The 17,952-nt window shown below is 39.1% G+C and overlaps 3 protein-coding genes across 3 annotated transcripts; all 3 read right to left on the bottom strand.

The window, feature by feature from the left end:
- Nucleotides 1–111: 111 nt before the first annotated feature.
- LOC141011653 (interferon-inducible GTPase 5-like) lies at nt 112–1,251 on the bottom strand. Its single transcript, XM_073484880.1, has one exon. It carries the CDS (start codon nt 1,249–1,251, stop codon nt 112–114), a length of 1,140 nt encoding a protein of 379 aa, XP_073340981.1.
- Nucleotides 1,252–2,890: 1,639 nt separating this feature from the next.
- Nucleotides 2,891–9,648, bottom strand: LOC141012178 (sialic acid-binding Ig-like lectin 5). The gene is made up of 8 exons (XM_073485584.1): nt 9,492–9,648; nt 8,693–9,028; nt 8,148–8,468; nt 6,340–6,621; nt 5,968–6,246; nt 5,773–5,884; nt 4,953–5,022; nt 2,891–4,782 (listed from the first exon to the last, which is right to left on the bottom strand). Exons 1-8 carry the CDS (start codon nt 9,550–9,552, stop codon nt 4,438–4,440), a joined length of 1,806 nt encoding a protein of 601 aa, XP_073341685.1. The 5' UTR covers nt 9,553–9,648; the 3' UTR covers nt 2,891–4,437.
- Nucleotides 9,649–11,597: 1,949 nt separating this feature from the next.
- On the bottom strand, nt 11,598–16,663 carry LOC141011499 (uncharacterized). Its single transcript, XM_073484661.1, has 8 exons — nt 16,603–16,663; nt 15,777–16,175; nt 15,169–15,486; nt 14,195–14,476; nt 13,811–14,095; nt 13,545–13,656; nt 13,006–13,075; nt 11,598–11,978 (listed from the first exon to the last, which is right to left on the bottom strand). The coding sequence occupies exons 1-8, from the start codon at nt 16,661–16,663 to the stop codon at nt 11,598–11,600; spliced, it is 1,908 nt and encodes a 635-aa protein (XP_073340762.1).
- Nucleotides 16,664–17,952: the final 1,289 nt, after the last annotated feature.

The following is a 17,952-nucleotide window of genomic DNA, read 5'->3' on the forward strand; positions in this document are numbered from 1 at the left end:
CGTATCAAAAGATTTATTAAGGATAATAAACAGTGCATCTCTTACAGCCCAAAACATAAAAGTAAAGATGAATCACACATCAACAGCACACAAAGAGAAAAACATTTGACTTCACTTCCCCTCCCCGAAAGCAGCAGCCACTATCCTCTCAGCATCAGCCGCCATTTCATCGATGGCGCTGTTTAAGGCTTGCAGCATGGCAGTGAAGGAGCGGCTGACAGAGCGGGCATGTCTGGGCATCGCCATCTCCACCAGCTTCGACGAAGCCGTGGCCAAGTCCTTTTCTGCCGCCGCCAGCCGCTTTTTCACTTCACCCTTGGTGACCTCCACTGACAGTACACAAGTCCGCAGCCCTTTAAGTCTAGTGAGTTCCATGCCTCGCTGTCGGGCCAGTGCCTCGACTGATTCATTGTCCAGGCACAGAGATACTTGTGCTTTGGTTAGAATCCGCACTGCTACACTTGAGTCCACCATGGAGGCCACAAAGGGAACAGGAATAGCCGACACCCCACCAGATAGTGAGGCAGCTGCCCATACAAGTGCTTTGAATGCATCCTTTTTCTGAGTGACCAGGGTGGAGGTCAGAGTCGGCAGAGCCAAGAGAAGAGCGTGGGCTCGTATCTCTGGAAGGTCTCTCCCCATGTCCTCCAAAAGGCCGGGGAAGTCAAACTTCTCCAGGGTTGAGGGTCGCACCACGTAGACTTTAGGCTGTGCCACACCTTGTGATGTCAGCACTTCCACACTAGCTTTCCTCTTTTCTTCCAGGCTTTTTTCTGTGTCTTTAGCTACAGCGAAGAGAATAAAATAAACTGTATGCTGCTGCAGTGAGCGGGCCTCCAGGAACACCTCCACACTGTTGGGTTGGACTGTCTGTGTGAATGTCATGAAGACGGCATTGTAGCGGGGGAACTTGACTCTCTCCATGTACCTCTCAGGTTCAAATGGAGAGGTGGATGGGACAGGTGGCAGATCCCACAGGCGAAAGTCAGGGTGTTTAGGGTGAGGATAGCCTGCCAACTCCTCCGGAGCAGCAGGGGACGGAGACGGAACAGCTCCTTCGTCGCCGGGACTGAGGCCACGGAGGGAGTTTATGAAGGTAGCTTTTTCATCCCCACGGTCTCCCACTGCAGCTAAGTTGATCCTGCTGATCAGGAGATCTTCCACGGTATCCTTTACATCTGATAACTTGTTGTTCTCTATGGAGTCTTTGAGGGTTTCAAGGAGGTTCAGGCCTCTGAAAACATCAGCCATTTCTGTGAAAAGATAAAAAAGTCACTTTAATACAATGAATACTATTTTCAAACAAAGCCTTAAAACTGATCTTCCTTTACCATGCTTGTAAGTGTAACGATAGACATGATGACATTTAAAATATCAGTAAAAATAAATACAACTGGAAGCTTTGCAGGTGTCAGAGTAAACTACTCATTTATCACATGGTTACATCTAAACTGAAGGTTTACCACATCCCAGTAATAATAGAAATAGTTAAGATAAAAACCCTAAAATGAAATAATGCATTGCTGCCAGTTATCATAATGTGCCAAAGGCTGATTATTTTTCTGTAGTGAAGGAATTCACGATTTAAACCAATCAAATATTGACTTTTTTTTCCAGCAATGCGAAGTTTCATTTCAACAAAATGCTGCACACACTCACCTGCGGATGTGGAGGAAAAGCACAGCTGTGGTGGAAATATTTGTTCTCAGTTGTAAAATGTTGATTGTTCTGCAGCTCTGAAGCAGCAGCAGCGTCAGTCTGATCTATTTAAGGCGTCCGTCCAGCCAGCAGAACATTCTAATCCTGTTAGCTCAGCCTTAATCCAAAATCAGGTTAAGCACATTCAGGCATACTGTGTGTGTGTATGTAAATCTACTTGCATTCATGCATAAGCCTACAAGAAGACACACGTTTTTAAATGATGCATCATTTACGATACATAAAAATGCTTAAATTATTATTATTAAATAACAACAGTGTTATTAAAATGCAAAGCTTTACTAATAACACCAGCGCAACTGCTATCTAGACAAGAGAAGATGGCCAAAACACATCAGTAAGGCCATGAAAATTATATTTATTAACAATACAAAGTCTTTCTCCTCACTGTCCACAATGTTAAAGACATTGGGCGCTTTGTTTTCCGAATGGTTCAAGCACATACCACATAACACGACCTCCACGGCTCAATTCCAGCTGAGGACCTTTTTCATGTTTGCTGTCTCTTTACACGAAAATAAAAACGACATCGCCAAAAAGATGTGATATGAATGAATTACATTTAAAGCCTGTTGTTATTTCCTGTTGTGATTCTTCTTTTGTTTTTTGTTTTTTTGGTTGGATGTGGGTGTAATGTTGACAGGATCAGCAGCGGGAGTTTCATTTTCTTTTCACTCACTGTGAAAGCTGCTGTGAGAATCTTCAGTTTTCCACATTATACAGGCATTACCAATAAAGAGGAACAAAGTAAGTTGAGGAAGGTGTGCACACGGTGAGTCAGAGCCTCATGAGCCAAGCTGCAGAGTTTTGCTGTTGTCTCTTTGAAGGGGAACCCAGGATGCAAAAACATTTGACATGAGTTGAAGTTTCAGATGTTATTTTAAGCTCACATCCTCTCACACCATGATTTCCTGTCTGTTTTACAGCAGAAGTTGCAGTTTTATGTTCTGTCTCCACTGAATACAATAATAATACAACACGTGATTCAATCCAAATAAAAAGTAACATTTTCTTTCTTTTCTTTAAAAAAAAAACTATCAAATTGCCAAAAGGTGGTGAAAGTAAAGTAAGAGCACAGTTTCTCCGTAATGTTGATGGATTTATAGATTCAAGGTAGCAGCAAAGAAAGCACTGTGTTGATACTCAGCTACAGTTTTAATGCATTAGTTTTCTCAAGTATATGTTTTATTAAAACACATTTTAAAAACAACAAAAACATTCACTCAAGCTTTCAGATTTCCTCAACTGTAACCAGCTGGTACTGCAATACTCTTGTTGCCATGGTGAGGTTGGCTGCAAACAGTTAGGCCACACCTTCCTAAAACCTTTTTTTTTTTTTTTTTAGTTTACACATAGCATTTCCCCCTGCTCTTCCCAGCCTTTATGCTAAGCTAAGCTAGCTCCATATTTAATGCATAAACATGTGAGTGGTTGAGGAAGGAAGCGATTAGTCTAAAATATTTAACTACTATTGCTTTAAAACTGTATTTACATTGCGCGAAGTTATCATATACAAATAAAGACACAATAAAGTTATATTCAAAACACCTTTCTACTTACGGGTTTCCCGATATATAGAGTAAAATAATACTTGTAATTGCAATATACAGCAGTTTATACAACATAATGCAGTATACACACATCCAGCGTTAACATAATTAAAATTTGTCTGCATACTAAAAGCAATACTGTAGACAGAAAATTTAAGATAAAGTGTGAACGTTTGACCTTCAAGTGATTTCTGCAACAGATTTCCACCTGTTCTTTTAGTCTTTTGAGCATTAATGTTCACACAGGTCACAGGGGGTTAGGGCCCTGACACACCGGCCAATATTGAGCCCGTCCGTAAGAGAAATCCCTCTAATTGCCTGCTCAGCAGCTAAGCATATCACTGCACCAGAAGAAAAATGGAAAAGAAAGGGAAAGCCCCTTGAGCGTGTTGCTTAACCAATCATGATGTCACTCATGTAGTGCCGTGGCTCTATTTTTTGACCTTCAGTGCCATTTGCAACTTTTTATCAGACATATTCTCAACTAGAGATTGCTATTTTAGTGAGCGACGTGTCCAAAAAAATGCTGCTTTATCATAACAACGATTTGTGTATCTGTAGTACGGAGTCATCCGTTTCCCTTTTGGAATGAATACATGAATACATACTACGTCCACCTGATGGAATGGGAAGGTATTTCTTCTCACGTGTTTGGCCGTCATGTAATCTTGTGTAATGTCAAACTGTAACATGGTATGTTCAAGTGCACCTTTTTTGGCCGAGACAGTCAGCTCTCGCTGCCACTAGTTCTTTGCTGTGTTTGGTGTGTCCGCGCCCTTACAACTATGCATATTATGTATGATTTGTACATGTAATATGTATTTGTGTATCCTCTGATGTGGTAACAATGTCATTGGAATGACAGCCACTTTTGTTGGTCTCAAACACATTTGTCTGCAAAGACAAATGTTTTCTATACTAAAACAGCCTTTTATAAACAACTGTACAGTGCTCAGCGCCGCTACGGAGCTGATTCACAAAATAACTTGTGCTCTACATTATGATATTTAAACATAGTCTCAATCATTTGAGGCTTACCAGAGGCTCAGTTTGGCTTTTGAAAAGTCACTGCAGAAACTGTACATGGGACAGTTACACATGACAGCAAGACGCAATGTCATCACAACAAATCACAGAAGCTACTTCATCCTCTAATAGCTAAGAAACACTATCCTTCAATCTCATCCATTAACTCCTTCACTGTCGAATAAACCGCCACATCGTCACTTTCCTCCTCATCTTGTACACCATGTTTTGCCTCCTCATCCATCTCCTCTTCCACATTGTCCTCTCCATCTTTTCTCTCCTTTCCTTTTTCTCTTTTAATTTCAGCGTACTCGGTCTCTGCCTTCCCTTGTGTCGCCCCTGCCTCTGCTGGAGTCTGCCTCTTAATCAGGGAGAAATCAAGGTTGGAGTACTCCACGTCTGATTTCCCCACCGCCCCAGCTTCTCCTGCTTCAGCTGTCTCTTGGTCGATGGCCTGATCCACTTCCACTGCTGGACCAGCATTAATCTGTCAGATACAACACAGAAAATTAAAAGAGTCATTCATCCGCTGCTGCAACACCAACAACTGGAAATTATAATTTGGTTGCCTTATAATGTCAAATGTCTAATTTCAGCTTGGAAAGTGTCACAAAAGTCTTTAATGGATAATATCTCCGACTGTATAAATATAAATACCAGCTGATCCTCGAGAATTGTCACCATCTCCAGAGTGTCAGCCTGATTTCCGTAGGTCCTCCGTTTGTTTCTGAGGAGAAATGTTTATAAACAGCGACACATGTTAACATACAAATGTCAAGCAAAGATTATTAAAGGAAAAGTTCACCCAAATACTAACATTCAGTCATCATCTGCTCACACCCCCGATGCCAGTGGATGGACCGCAGTGCAGCATTCTCAACTGACAACTGAAGTGGATGGGGACTTAAATAACATAACATAAAATGGCTCCAACCAGCTCTTCCGGTGTAATCCATGTCTCCAGAAGCCGTCAGATCCCAAGTTAAAATCTTTTCCAATCTTTTTGGGGATCTTGGGGCTTACAGAGATGTGGCTTACACCAGACAAGCTACATAGAGCGATTTCATGTTTTTATTTATTGTTGGGTTGGTTTTTTTTTTTACCTTTTAAAACAAGTCCCCATCTACTTCAGTTGTTTAGGAGAATGCTGCATCACTGTTTTAGTGTGATGCAAGAAAAGTGAAGACTTATGAAACTTCACCCTTTCCTTCAGCATGGGAGTGAGTAGACAATGACTGACTTTTTTAAATTTTGGGCCACGGTTTCTTTAATCTCACTTGAAAGACTAGAAGTTAAGCATATTTTGGCCCACCTATTCCAATAAACATTTTCCATCACTGCTAACCATTTTACAAAGCATACTATACAACTTCTGATATGTTTTTATGAACTACAGTTAACAGAAACTGAGCCTGTAATTCAGATAAACAAGAAAAAGTAAATATAACATTACATAAATAGTAAATTCATAGTGTACCTGTGACATTTTCTCACCAAACAGCAAATGATTGCAGAAACAAGAGCGCCGATCAAAAACACAATGACATGTTCCAGACTTGTCACAATTCTGACCAATTCCTTGATTTGACCTGAAATCAAGAGAAACAAACACTAAAAGCACTATAGAGGTTTGTAGGTTAGAGAAAAGAACATTCAAATGGTGAGCGATTACCTTCTTTTTCTACTTCGATTATGATGAGTTTCCCTTTTACTTCTCTATTTTCACTCCTGCTGACACACTCAACACCAGTGTTACTTCGTTCTTTTACAGTTAGGGTGATGGTGCTGTTGATTGTGTTATTTGAGATGGTGGTAATGACAGTGAACTTAGTGTGGTGCTGCAACAGCGGCCATGTGATGGTGGGTAAAGGAAACCCCTGACTGATACACATACAGGTCAGAATCTCTGACTGTGTTGTGCATCCAGAGCTGTTTAGGATCTTTGGATACACTGCAAAAAACAGAATCAGAGCATCAAATGAAGTGTACAGCAAGTTGATAACAACACAGGTAGGATATGACAATAAGTTTCCTTTCTACTTACAAGTCACATTTACATTGGCATACACAGTCAAAGTCGTGTTCAGGTGTTTTGCTGTGCAGGTGTATTGTCCGGTATGTTCTGTTGTCACATTAGGGAACACAAGTGTGGCTGTTCCAGTGTTGTTCTGCTGGTCAGTTTCAGTTTCACTGGGCAGGTTTTTGTTGGATGGGACTTGAGTCCAAATGACAGAAGCGAGAGGGAAACTTTCAGCACTGCAGGTCAAGTTCAGAGTATCACCCTGCTTTACTGTTGTCCTTCCAGTGATTTCAGGTTTCTTGACGTCTTTAAGACAAAAGATTTGGATTTATTAGATAATGCCATTTGTAGTCATTCTTAACATGTGGCTTCAATCGGAGGCTTAAAACCTCCAAAAGCCTCAGAAACCTTTAGACATTTCATCATCTTTTTTGGGGGCAACATTATGCAACTTTTTCACCTTAAAATAACAGCTTCAAAATGATTTTTGATGGTACAGTGTCTTGTAATAGGGTGAATAGTGTCTCTGTCAGCCACTCCACCCCCCCATCACTTGTTTCTGCACTATGTAACTTCAGTGAGAGGGTAAGATCCCAGCGTTACATACATGTTTACTTCAACATACAAGTTTTAAACACATAACATTGTTATGATGCCATGAGTTATTTTTTTGTAGGTAGCACCTACATCACATCTGATAAATTGTTCCAGACCTGGCATTGGTATTTAGGACAGTGGTTTTGCACTCTGAAACTGTGGGGTCAGCCAAATCACACAAAAGGCCAATTTCTACATAATGTTGCTTTACTATTGTATATTACAATAGCACTTTCTGGGGGCTTAGTCTAGTCTAGTCTAATTTAGACGCTGAAAAGACCGCAAGATCTCCAGTTTTTAATCCAAACTGTAGTTTCATGACAAATTAAATTAAATTCTTTGTTAAGCAGTATAAAAGTCATAACCTGAAAAAACATGAAAGGGCCACACATACCTGTTAGTCACCATGAATTTAATAAGATTAAGAAAGGGTTGTTGTCTGCTCTGAATTGAGTGGTGTCACAATGACATACTTTTGTAGGCTAACCCGGAAGTTAGCATTGCTCTGGTTCCCTTGACAAAAAGCTTATAATTTAGGATTGTTGAATTGGATTTTGGATCATTGCAGAAAATAAGCACTGTGACAAACACAAGTTTATGATACATGCATGTTATGCTCAGCAAGATAATCTTTGCTAGAAGTAAAAAGCTAATGTTAGCCTATAAACAGACTACGCTGCGGTCACATGACTTGTATGTCACCAAGCGTTTTACTACACAATTACTATACAAGCCTTCCATAAATGACAATTTAATTTGTAACTAAAGTCGGCCTGTAAAGACGGACTAGTGAGTAAATGAGTCTGTGTTCGGTGTGATGACGTTTAATGACCCTGACAACTCCTCTAGTCTCATTTAGCCACTTGTTAGCAACTGACATTTTTAAGACACATATGTGCTTTAAAATTCAACTGTCGGGACATTTAATGGTGTATTTTATGTCGTAGAATAAAACGTGTAAATATCTTTAGCCTGTGGTGACCACAAACCTTGTTTCAGGCTTTTAACTGAAAACCCATTCAAAAAACCCATTGACTTTGAGACGAGGGAACCAGAAGTGCAACAATGCTGACTGATTTCTGGGTTTTAAGACTCATTACTACATCACTCTATTAAAAAGTTTTCATTTTTCAACCACTTGACGCTGATAAAACTTTCTAAATACAGTGTACATAACAATTGTTATGTTAATGTTTTCTGTTGTGAGAGAATGCAATATAGGAAGTGCTACTCACAGGTCACATTCAGAGTCACTGTCTCCTCCATCGTCATGTTACCAGTGAAGCTGACCTTACAGGTAACACTGGTGCCGTGGTGTTCAGCTGAAGAATTAAAGGTCAAAGTTGAGCTGTGTCTCTGTGTGATAGCAGTCACATTCTCAGTCTTTACAGCAGTGATGTTTCCTGTGATGTGAGAACCCTTCTCTCCTCGTCCTCTCCACGTCCAGGTGATTGTAGGATAAGATCCAGAGCAGAGACCAGGAGCAGTACAGGTCAGTGTTATCTGTTGTCCATCTGTCAGAGAAGGGATCATCACTGTGGGCTTCTGGATCAGATCTATAGAGGGAGCAGATGTAGAGTAGAAAAAAATCTATTAGAAGAATCAGGGGAGCAGACATGAAGTTTATTATTCACTCCAAGTACTAAAGACAAATATAGAAATCTGTTTAATATTTCAAAGGGGCAATAAGTAGGAGGTTTAATGGGAGCGTTCCTACTGATTGCCCCCAGAGTTCACAACCTTTTCATAGATCTATTAATAAACATACAGCATTTTATACCTTGTACAGTGATAGTTGCTCTGTGAAATGTTTCATTCAGGACCCTGAGCTGATATAATCCAGAGTCTGATCCAGTGAGGTCATTGATGATGATGCTGCAATTGTTCTGACTCAGATTAGGCTCCAACAGCGACACTCGTCCTCTAGACCCAGGCTGAGCATTCGAGTTGGTGTCGTTAAAGCGGAGTTTTATGTCAGAATCAGCACAGTTCTGTTCACATTTGTACCAAGCTGCACTTTTCAAATTGAAGCGTGAATCAGTTGTAACATTACAGGGTATCACAACACAGAGTCCAGCCTCTGCTGATATTTCTGGGGTAGCTCCTGGAGATGTGACTGTTGATACAAACAGGGAAAAAGAGGAAATTAGGCACAGAAAATGATACAACAGAATTTCTTTTTACTGATGAAGAGAGACTATTTTGACAGGCCAATGCTATTTGGTGCAGCATGTGAACAGCTTATCTGTCTCTGATGCACGAGGCTGATATATTTTAGCCAGTCATGGTGTTAAGTTCCTCTCTGATTAGAACGGTAAACAGAAAATTAAGCATGTAAAATCATTACGTTTCAGGTTTTTACATATTTTTCCGGATTCTTCTCTGGTACATAAATCATTATTTCATTTTAAGTTCATTATTAATGCTAACCAGTAACAGGTTGTGGGTCATAAGAACTTTTAGAAATTTCAAGGATTAAAAAAAACAGAATAACTGCAATTTTGGAGCGTGAAAGGAAACATTGATCATCAGTGCAAAAAAGTCTCGTACCAAAATTGCAATAAAGCTTTACACTATACCTGTGTTAGCATGGTTGCTTCTCACAGTGAAGAGCAGAGTCATCCAGATAAGAGGAAACATCCTGATCCGATGATTGAGACGGTCTCTCCCTGCATAGGATGAAATCTTGTCTCTCAAAAATGGGCAATGAGCATTCACAAAGGTTGGTTGTTCAAACTGGACCGGAAACAGCTCCACAGCTGACAGCACAGACGTTTATACAGGAAGTTGCATGTTCACGTAACCTGTACCCCTGTGAATAAATTTGACTACCACTTTCCCCAGGGGTGCCATGTTGGGCTCAACAACTGCTCTGCACAATAAATGTCTGTGCCATATCCAGGGCCCCTTGCCCATGCCTGGCCAAAGACCTTTCCCTACTACAGCTGGCCGTACTGCACAAGCAAAGCCAATACTTTGACACAACACTGTCTTAGGGTTAGTTGGGGCAGAATCATTCACTGCAATAGATTTCACTTAGAAAAAAAATAAGATAAATGTTGTATTTTACCTGTTTGTTCTCCTGCTCTCTGTCCTCCACAGGGTTCTCTCTTGTGTGACTGCACCTTAAACCGACTCCACCTCATCACATATGCGCCTCTTCCTTCTTTGTGCAAAAACAATAAAGGCGGCCTCAGTATTGTTGCTCCTACTGTCCGACCGCATCCATGTGATGCAGTCGTGTCACAGTGTCTGATAATCATTTTTGAATTTCTACATTCAACACTAATGAAGAAAAAGGAAGAGAAATATTTGTGGCTTGTATCATGTTCATGACTGTGAACTAATACAAAACATTTAGAAAAGGGAAGTTTATGGCAGTTGCACAAAATATTCTGGTCATCTTGAAACCAAGCAACCAACCAATGGTATATTTTCTTTGTGCAGGCATTTATATGACTCAGTAAGCTTGAAATGTTCTTCCTTTTAAGTATAATACACAATACATACGGTGCAAAGTATGATGTGCATGGCAGTGAATGATCTGTATTAATGCAGTGCCAGTTGAATAATGGTCAAAGAATATTCATGTGTGGAAAAACTGCTTTTGTCACAGATTAATGTATTAGATACCTGCAGAATTTTGACATTCCTTCCGTTTCTCCATTTTAGCTTCAGTCTCTTGAAAGCACTTCTCTATTTTTATATTGTGAAATATCAGTACGCACTTTCGTCATCAGTCAGAGTACTCAAAGACACATTTCCTTATATAGCACCCCTGTACAGTATTTTTCAGTGTCACTGACAACTTCCTATTGCACTATTAGACAATATCTTCAGCTAATGGCATGCAGTCTCCTGACCAGGATAGGATGTTTTTCTAAATTTGAGGGAAAATAACATTTATTCTTTTTTAATATTTAATTATTCTTTCACATCGATGGTTGTGTGAATTCATGCAAATGTATGTTTCCTCACAAAAGTGGTGTGTACAGTGACTCTCTGAAATGAAAAAGAAAGAATAAACACTCTGGACAATTCTTCAGAGCACAGGGTTAGCATTTATTTGTGTGCAAAGCAAGGTACCAGTTAGAAGTACATACCAAATTTTGAAAATATTTACAGAAATTGACCGCATTTATATGGCATATATATATTTATCTCAAGCGCTTTGTCTCTCATTCACCCATTCAGACTCATTGACGGCATTAATGACAGTGCAAGGCACTGACCTAACCGCCAGGAGCTATTTCAGGTTCATTGTGCTGCTGTGGCTCAACCGCCAAACCTTTCAACTACTGATGACCCCGATCTACTCTACAGTACCTCGTGAGTCAGCAACACACAGTGGCTTCACTTAAAAATCTAAAACAAAACTACACTTAATTAACTGTGTACTTGACACATCAGATCTCAATTTATTTACATATAATTCCAATTCATTTATCAAATAATGTATTGTCTAAAAGTAATGAACAAATCAACTGCTACAGTAAATAAATCTGTTAATTCTACATGACATTGTTTAAATAAATCATTTTAGACAACAAAGCTTATTTGATGTAATGCTAAATGTTTCACTGTGTGAATGTTATGTCACATCTGTCTATGTTAAACTGCCTGTCATGTTTCGTCTTCATTAATAAAACAAAAGAAAGAAATTGACTCCACCAGTTACATCGTCCTTAAATATTAGCCATGATTTCATCTACAGTGGAGTACACTGCTGTGTCCACTCCTTCCTCCTCTTTTTCAGACATGCACTCTTTTTGCTCCTCATCTCCCCCCATCATCCCCTCCTCCTCTTTGTTGCCCACCAACATTTCACCATCTCGTCTCTCCCCTGTTTCTTCCTTCTTAATTTCAGCATACTCTGTCTCTGTGGTCTCCGCTGTGTCCTCAGTGGGACTCTTCTTTTTACATGCGTAGAAGTCGATGGCTGAGTATTCCACCTCTTTTGGTTCAGCGTCACAGTCAGGGAGTGATTGCCCAGCAGCCTCGGCTCCATCTTCAGCTGCTTCTTGGTTGTGGGTCCCGTCATTTTCCACTGATTGACCACCATCCATCTGCCATGTACAATGAAGAAATGATATGTTATTTGCCAGCTGCTACAAACCAGACAGCTGTACAGTTTGTAAACTAAGCAGGAATAGTCTCCGTCAGTGGCATTCAATATTTTACACACTGACTAAACAAAAAATGGGGCTCTGGAAACTCTGCAGCATTTGCCCGCTTACTACTGATCATTTATTCCATACATTCACTACCAACAAATTTCCAAGTCATTCCATTTAAATATTTTTTTATGCTCCAAGGTTTGAAAATCAGCTTGAAAAGACTTGAAACTTGAAATATTGTTGGTAATGCATCAAAATGATCTTATTGCACTTAATTTAGGTGACTAAAGCTGTAGTTTTAAATTGATTCTCAGATTCTACTACTTGTTTGTAAAGTGTTGAATGGTCAGACTTCTGCCTATAATGATGATCTGCCAACTTCCTTTGAGCCTGATGGCTGCTTGGGATCAACTCACAGCGCCCGGCTAATGGTTCTGAAATCTCGATGTGACACAGGCCCTGTCCACACGTACATGGCAATTTCATTAAATGTAGCTTCTTCTATGCATTTTGGCCTTAATGGCTTTTTCGGTCACTGAAATCGGTCTTTTTGGAAAACTCCTGATATTCAGAAACCTAGTTTTAGTGTTTATGTTTGAACTTGATTAGTCAAGGAGACATAAAAGCAGATAGAAATGGTGCCAGGCTGCCAAGCTTGTCTGGATCGCCAGTCAGCCTTCATTTCCCTGGGGAGATTTTGTGCCCAGTTGCAGACACGATTACACAGGAAATCAATATAAAAGCCGATGGTGTCATTATTCTAAAGCCATCACATGGTGCAGTCGACATTTACTTCATAATACTTTAAAGCAAAAACCTTGTCTATTGCTAGTTTAAGGTTGCTTGTTGTGTCATCATGCAGTCCAGTCTCCCCAGATCAGTCTATATATAGTAAGAGAACTGACGCTGCTAAAGTTAGCAAAGATGAAATTAACTTTTAAACAAATAAAATAATCAGCTGTGTTAATATAAATACCAGTGGAATCACTTGAGCAGTCACCATCTCCAGGGTCTCATCCATATTTTCAGGGATCTTCTGTTTTTTTCTGGGGAAGAAACATAATTAAACAGAAAACATATTTTAATGAAGAACAACAATTAACGAAAATGGATCACTGAATTGAAGTCACTTTCAAAATAGGGTTTAAATGAACCGCTCCTGTGATTTTTTATGTTTCAGCCCATAATGAATTAAGTTATTATAACCTTTATTCAATTCTGAATTCATGGCTACCTTTGTTTTCTAAAAGTGTTCTTCCTATATATCAGACGACAATTGTTTTCTATTTGTTATTTCAATATAGGACACGTCATGTAAGTGGCACAGTGGCTCAGCAGTGTCGCGTCACAGCAACAATGTTCTGGGTTTAAAATAAAAAATGTGATATACCTTGTAAAATAGCCAACATTATTGTAAAATGGATTGAGTATGCTCAAACACTGGTGTGATCCTTTATGACACATATTACCTGAAATGTATGGATGTCAAAAAGAAGGATACATTTAAAAGGATACCTGCAACATATTCTGGCCAAACAGCAGATGGTTGCTGAAAGAAGAATCCCAATCACAAACGAAACGATGACTTGTGGCTGTTGAACAATTATCAACAATTCCTCGGGCAGATCTGGAATGGAGAGGAACAAATTGGTCAAAACCATTAGAAGTTGTGATCACTGCTGCTTCTTGCTATGACATAAAAACATTTTTAAAGATTGTGTATTGAAAATGTTATAAAGCATTGTTCTAAAGTAAATTAAGTGTAGTCATCAAACACTTACCCTGTAGTTTGAACTTCTTAGTCTTGACCGTGAGGTTCTTTTTTGCTTCCTGGCCATTGCTGCTGACACACTCAACAGTGGTGTGGTTGTGATGTTTTAAAGATGCAGTCACCCTGACTGTGTGGCTTGACACAGTGGTAGAGACAGCGTATTCAGTGTATTCACTGTGATTGTCCAACATTGGGAATTTGATGGTGGGTGGAGGAAACCCCTCACTGATACACACACAGGTCAGGACCTCTGACTTAACCTCACACGAAGAGCTATCTAAGATCCTTGGAAAAACTGTGGGGACACAAAATGAATCTCAACATCACATCAAACATGCAGTAAGCTGATATGAACACAGTTTTTTTTCAAAGGAGATTAGTTCAGTCTACTCACATTTCACAGTTACTTCAGCATGTTTTGCCAGAGTAGGGATCTGGTGTTTTGCTGTACAGATGTACCGTCCAGAATGTTCTGCCGTCACATTAAGGATGACAAGAGTGGCTGTTCCAGTCTCGTTCTGCAGGTTGATCATGGTTTCATTTTGCAGGTTTTTGTTGGAGCCAAGTTTAGTCCATGTGATAACGGATGGACCGTAACTTACAACGCTGCAGGTCAGATTTAGAGCATCACCCTCTTTAACATCTGTCACTCCAATGACTGTAGGTCCACTTAAAGCTTTAAAACACAAAATTTTAGACAAATTACTAGAATTTTGTCTTACAAAACAATTTATTATTCGAAACACCTAAAAGCCTTATAAAATATCTCAACAGGTATGAGACTTTTTTATGAGAAGATTATGTTGGTTAGACCGCAATATGTAAGAAAAAAATCTCTATCAATAACAAACTAAACACACTGAATTGCACTTGAGGAGGCGCACAGTAATGATGAACTATACATTTCAGAAAAGTACATTTCAGAACATCCCCCTTCTTCACAGCTGTAACTGCACTGCTTTTATTTCCTTAACATCAGAGTGTATGCCACGAGAGAAATGTAAATTCATCAGGAAAGGAGATATGCAAGCATTTAAAAAAAGTTAGAGCTTTAGATACCATTCAGATTTGATATGAATGCAATCACACACTAAACCACCAACCTCTACACAGACAAGATATTAAACAGGTAGCAGAACAACACTCAATTTAAGGAAAGCTGTTTACTTTCTACAAAGTTAAAAATCTCTGGACTAGGTGAGCTATTTCTGAACTATTAAAAGACACAGCCCAAATGTTTCACCTCACTTTTCAAGTTATGAGACATTCACAGTTGAGTTTGAGGGTATCCACACTAAGAGAGCATACTTTTCAACATTTTGCTAAACAAAAAAAATGAGAATAATGTACAGTATGAGCTATACTCACAGGTCACATTCAGGGTCACTGTCTCCTCTGTAGTGGCGTTTTTGAAGCTGACCTTACAGGTAACATTGGTGCCGTTGTGTTCAGCTGAAGCGTTAAAGGTCAAAGTTGAGCTGTGCCTCTGTGTGATAGCAGTCACATTCTCAGTCTTGAAAGCAGTGATGTTTCCTGTGATGTGAGAACCCTTGTCTCTGCTTCCACTCCACATCCAGGTGATTTTAGGATAAGATCCAGAGCAGAGACCAGGAGCAGTGCAGGTCAGTGTGGTTTGCTGTCCCTCTGTGACAGGAGGACTCATCACTGTGGGCTTCTGGATCAGCTCTAAATGGAGAAAGTCCATGAGTGGTATCAGGTGAGCAGCCTGAAGGTCATCATTTACTTAAATTTTGGATAAAATAAACAAAAAGTACTGTAAAACATATCAATGGGCCAATAAGTAGGAGTTATCAGGAACTGCTGCAGTTCCTACTGTCTGCCCACAGAGGTTGACAAATCACAAACATTTACTTCATGCTTCATTAACACTATAAACACACCAAGCATGTTAGTGCAGTTCAAAGGCACAACAATGAACATCTTCATTGTATATATTTGTTGTACCATTTTCATACCTTTAACAGAGACGATTACTGTTCGATTTACAAATCCATTTTGTCCCTTTTTCAGGACACCTTTAACTCTGGAATGATATAATCCAGAGTCTGCCACAGTGAGGTCATTGATGATGATGCTGCAGTTGTTCTGACTCACATCAGACTGCAGCAGTGACACTCGTCCTTCAAACTGAGGCTGAACTTTTTTGTTGCTCTTGTTAGTGTGGAATATCACGCCTGAGTCATTACACTTTCGGTTAGGTTCACATTTGTACCAAACCATATGTTCAGGCGTAAAGCCAGAACTAGTGAAGGAACACGGTATCACAGCACAGAGTCCGGCCTCTGCTGTTATGTTTTCTTCATGAAGAGTGATACAGAATCCATTTTGACAGGGGTTCCGTATCGCTGATGCACCTGTTAATGCAAACAATGAGAGAAACACAGCAACAGAGAATATTTAAATTTGACAATACACCATATTTGATAAATGATGAAAGGCTGTACTCCTGAGAGATGGTATGTATACCATTTGTTTTATATTACTACCAATGTCAACTGCGGCAGTAGACGACGCAACAGAATTATATAATTATAATAACATCCTTATTCATCTAAAATATCCTTGGTAAAAAAAAAAAAAGATAATTTAAATGGCTATCCCAGAATTTTAAACACAAAGTTAATAGGTGATGTGAGGAATACCACAAATGAGCTGGTAAATTCGAGGAAGCAGGTTAGGAAAACATTTTTAAGGACGCTTATCATGGCAAATTATTGCTTTGTATTCTGTTGATATTTTTACATCATTACATTATTACAACACTGAAATAAAGATGCATACCTGTGCCAACTTTGCTGCATTTAACAGAGAAGAGCAGAGCTGCCCAGATGAGAACAAACATCCTGATTCGGTGTTTGAGACAGTCGGTCTCTCCGCTGCACAGGACAAATATTTCCTTTCAGAGGCACAGACATTTTTTTTACATTAAAAGGTTTTAGTTTAGGGACCAGAAACACCTCCATTGTTGACAGCACAGATTGAAATAAAGAATGTTCACCTTTTCTGTAGTCACATTATTCAATATTGCTAACATGTTCATGTCCCCTGGAATAATTTATTTTGAAGTGAATCTCAATATCTGTTCCATAAAGCTGCAAAATAAACTTATCTGTAGCAGTTCCAAGATAAATCCCACAGTCCCACAACCTTTTCCCAATTTACTGCACACCTTATTTTACGAGTAAATCCAAGAATTTTAAATAGTGCCTAATGACATTAATTAGGTAAAACTGACTTCTACATTTAAATAAACAATTACGTTAAGACATTTAAAAAATTAGGTGAATGTTGTGTTTTACCTCTTTTTGTCTCTTTCTCCTGCTCTCTTCTCACCTCAGTGATCTCTGCTGAGTGTCTCTGCTCTGAATTGACTCTTCCTCTCTTCTCTTTTTGTACTTCTTCTTTGTACCTCTTTGCACTATGACAAGCTTCCAGGACGTTTATCTGCAAACTGCTGGCCCTCATTAAACTACCAAACTTGGAGCTAAAGTCATAAGCCAATATCATATGTATATACAATAAATCAAGTTGAGAACGTGCAACTTTAACACTCAATAATAAAATCCAACAAGTCTTGATTTTTTTTTTAGATCATGTTCATGACTGTGAAACTGAGAAACTTTGAGAAAGGGGAAGTGTCGTATGTGTCTTAAAACAAGGTCATCTCAAGAAACCAACTATTCTATCTACTAACTATACTTGACTTTGTCATGCATGACACATCATGTGTATATTGAGAAGTGCATGAATGGGAACAGTCTGTATTATTTGTTCATATAATCATTGTCAGATACATAATAATGGTCAGAGATAGGTATTAGGTGAATGATCAGTTTATTCATGTATGCAAAAGAAAACTCCTGACCCTGATTGAGTGCACTTAATAACTGCAGATTCTTTGTTATAATACTAGTTCTTAATTTTGGCTACATGCAGTCTCATAACATGAACACTATTTAATACAGAATGTTTTGTTATAGTTTTGCAGTTAATTGTGTCATATATATAAGTTGTATTCTCAGAAACGTCCCTGTGTTGATTATTCTGTGAAACATTGCCTCAAATGCTTATCCTGTATTATTTCTAATAACTTCCTGTTCACACTTTATTGTGCTAGAATAGAACTATTTT

The sequence above is a fragment of the Pagrus major genome, chromosome 17, assembly GCF_040436345.1.
Source record: "Pagrus major chromosome 17, Pma_NU_1.0".
Classification (NCBI taxonomy): Eukaryota; Metazoa; Chordata; class Actinopteri; order Spariformes; family Sparidae; genus Pagrus; species Pagrus major.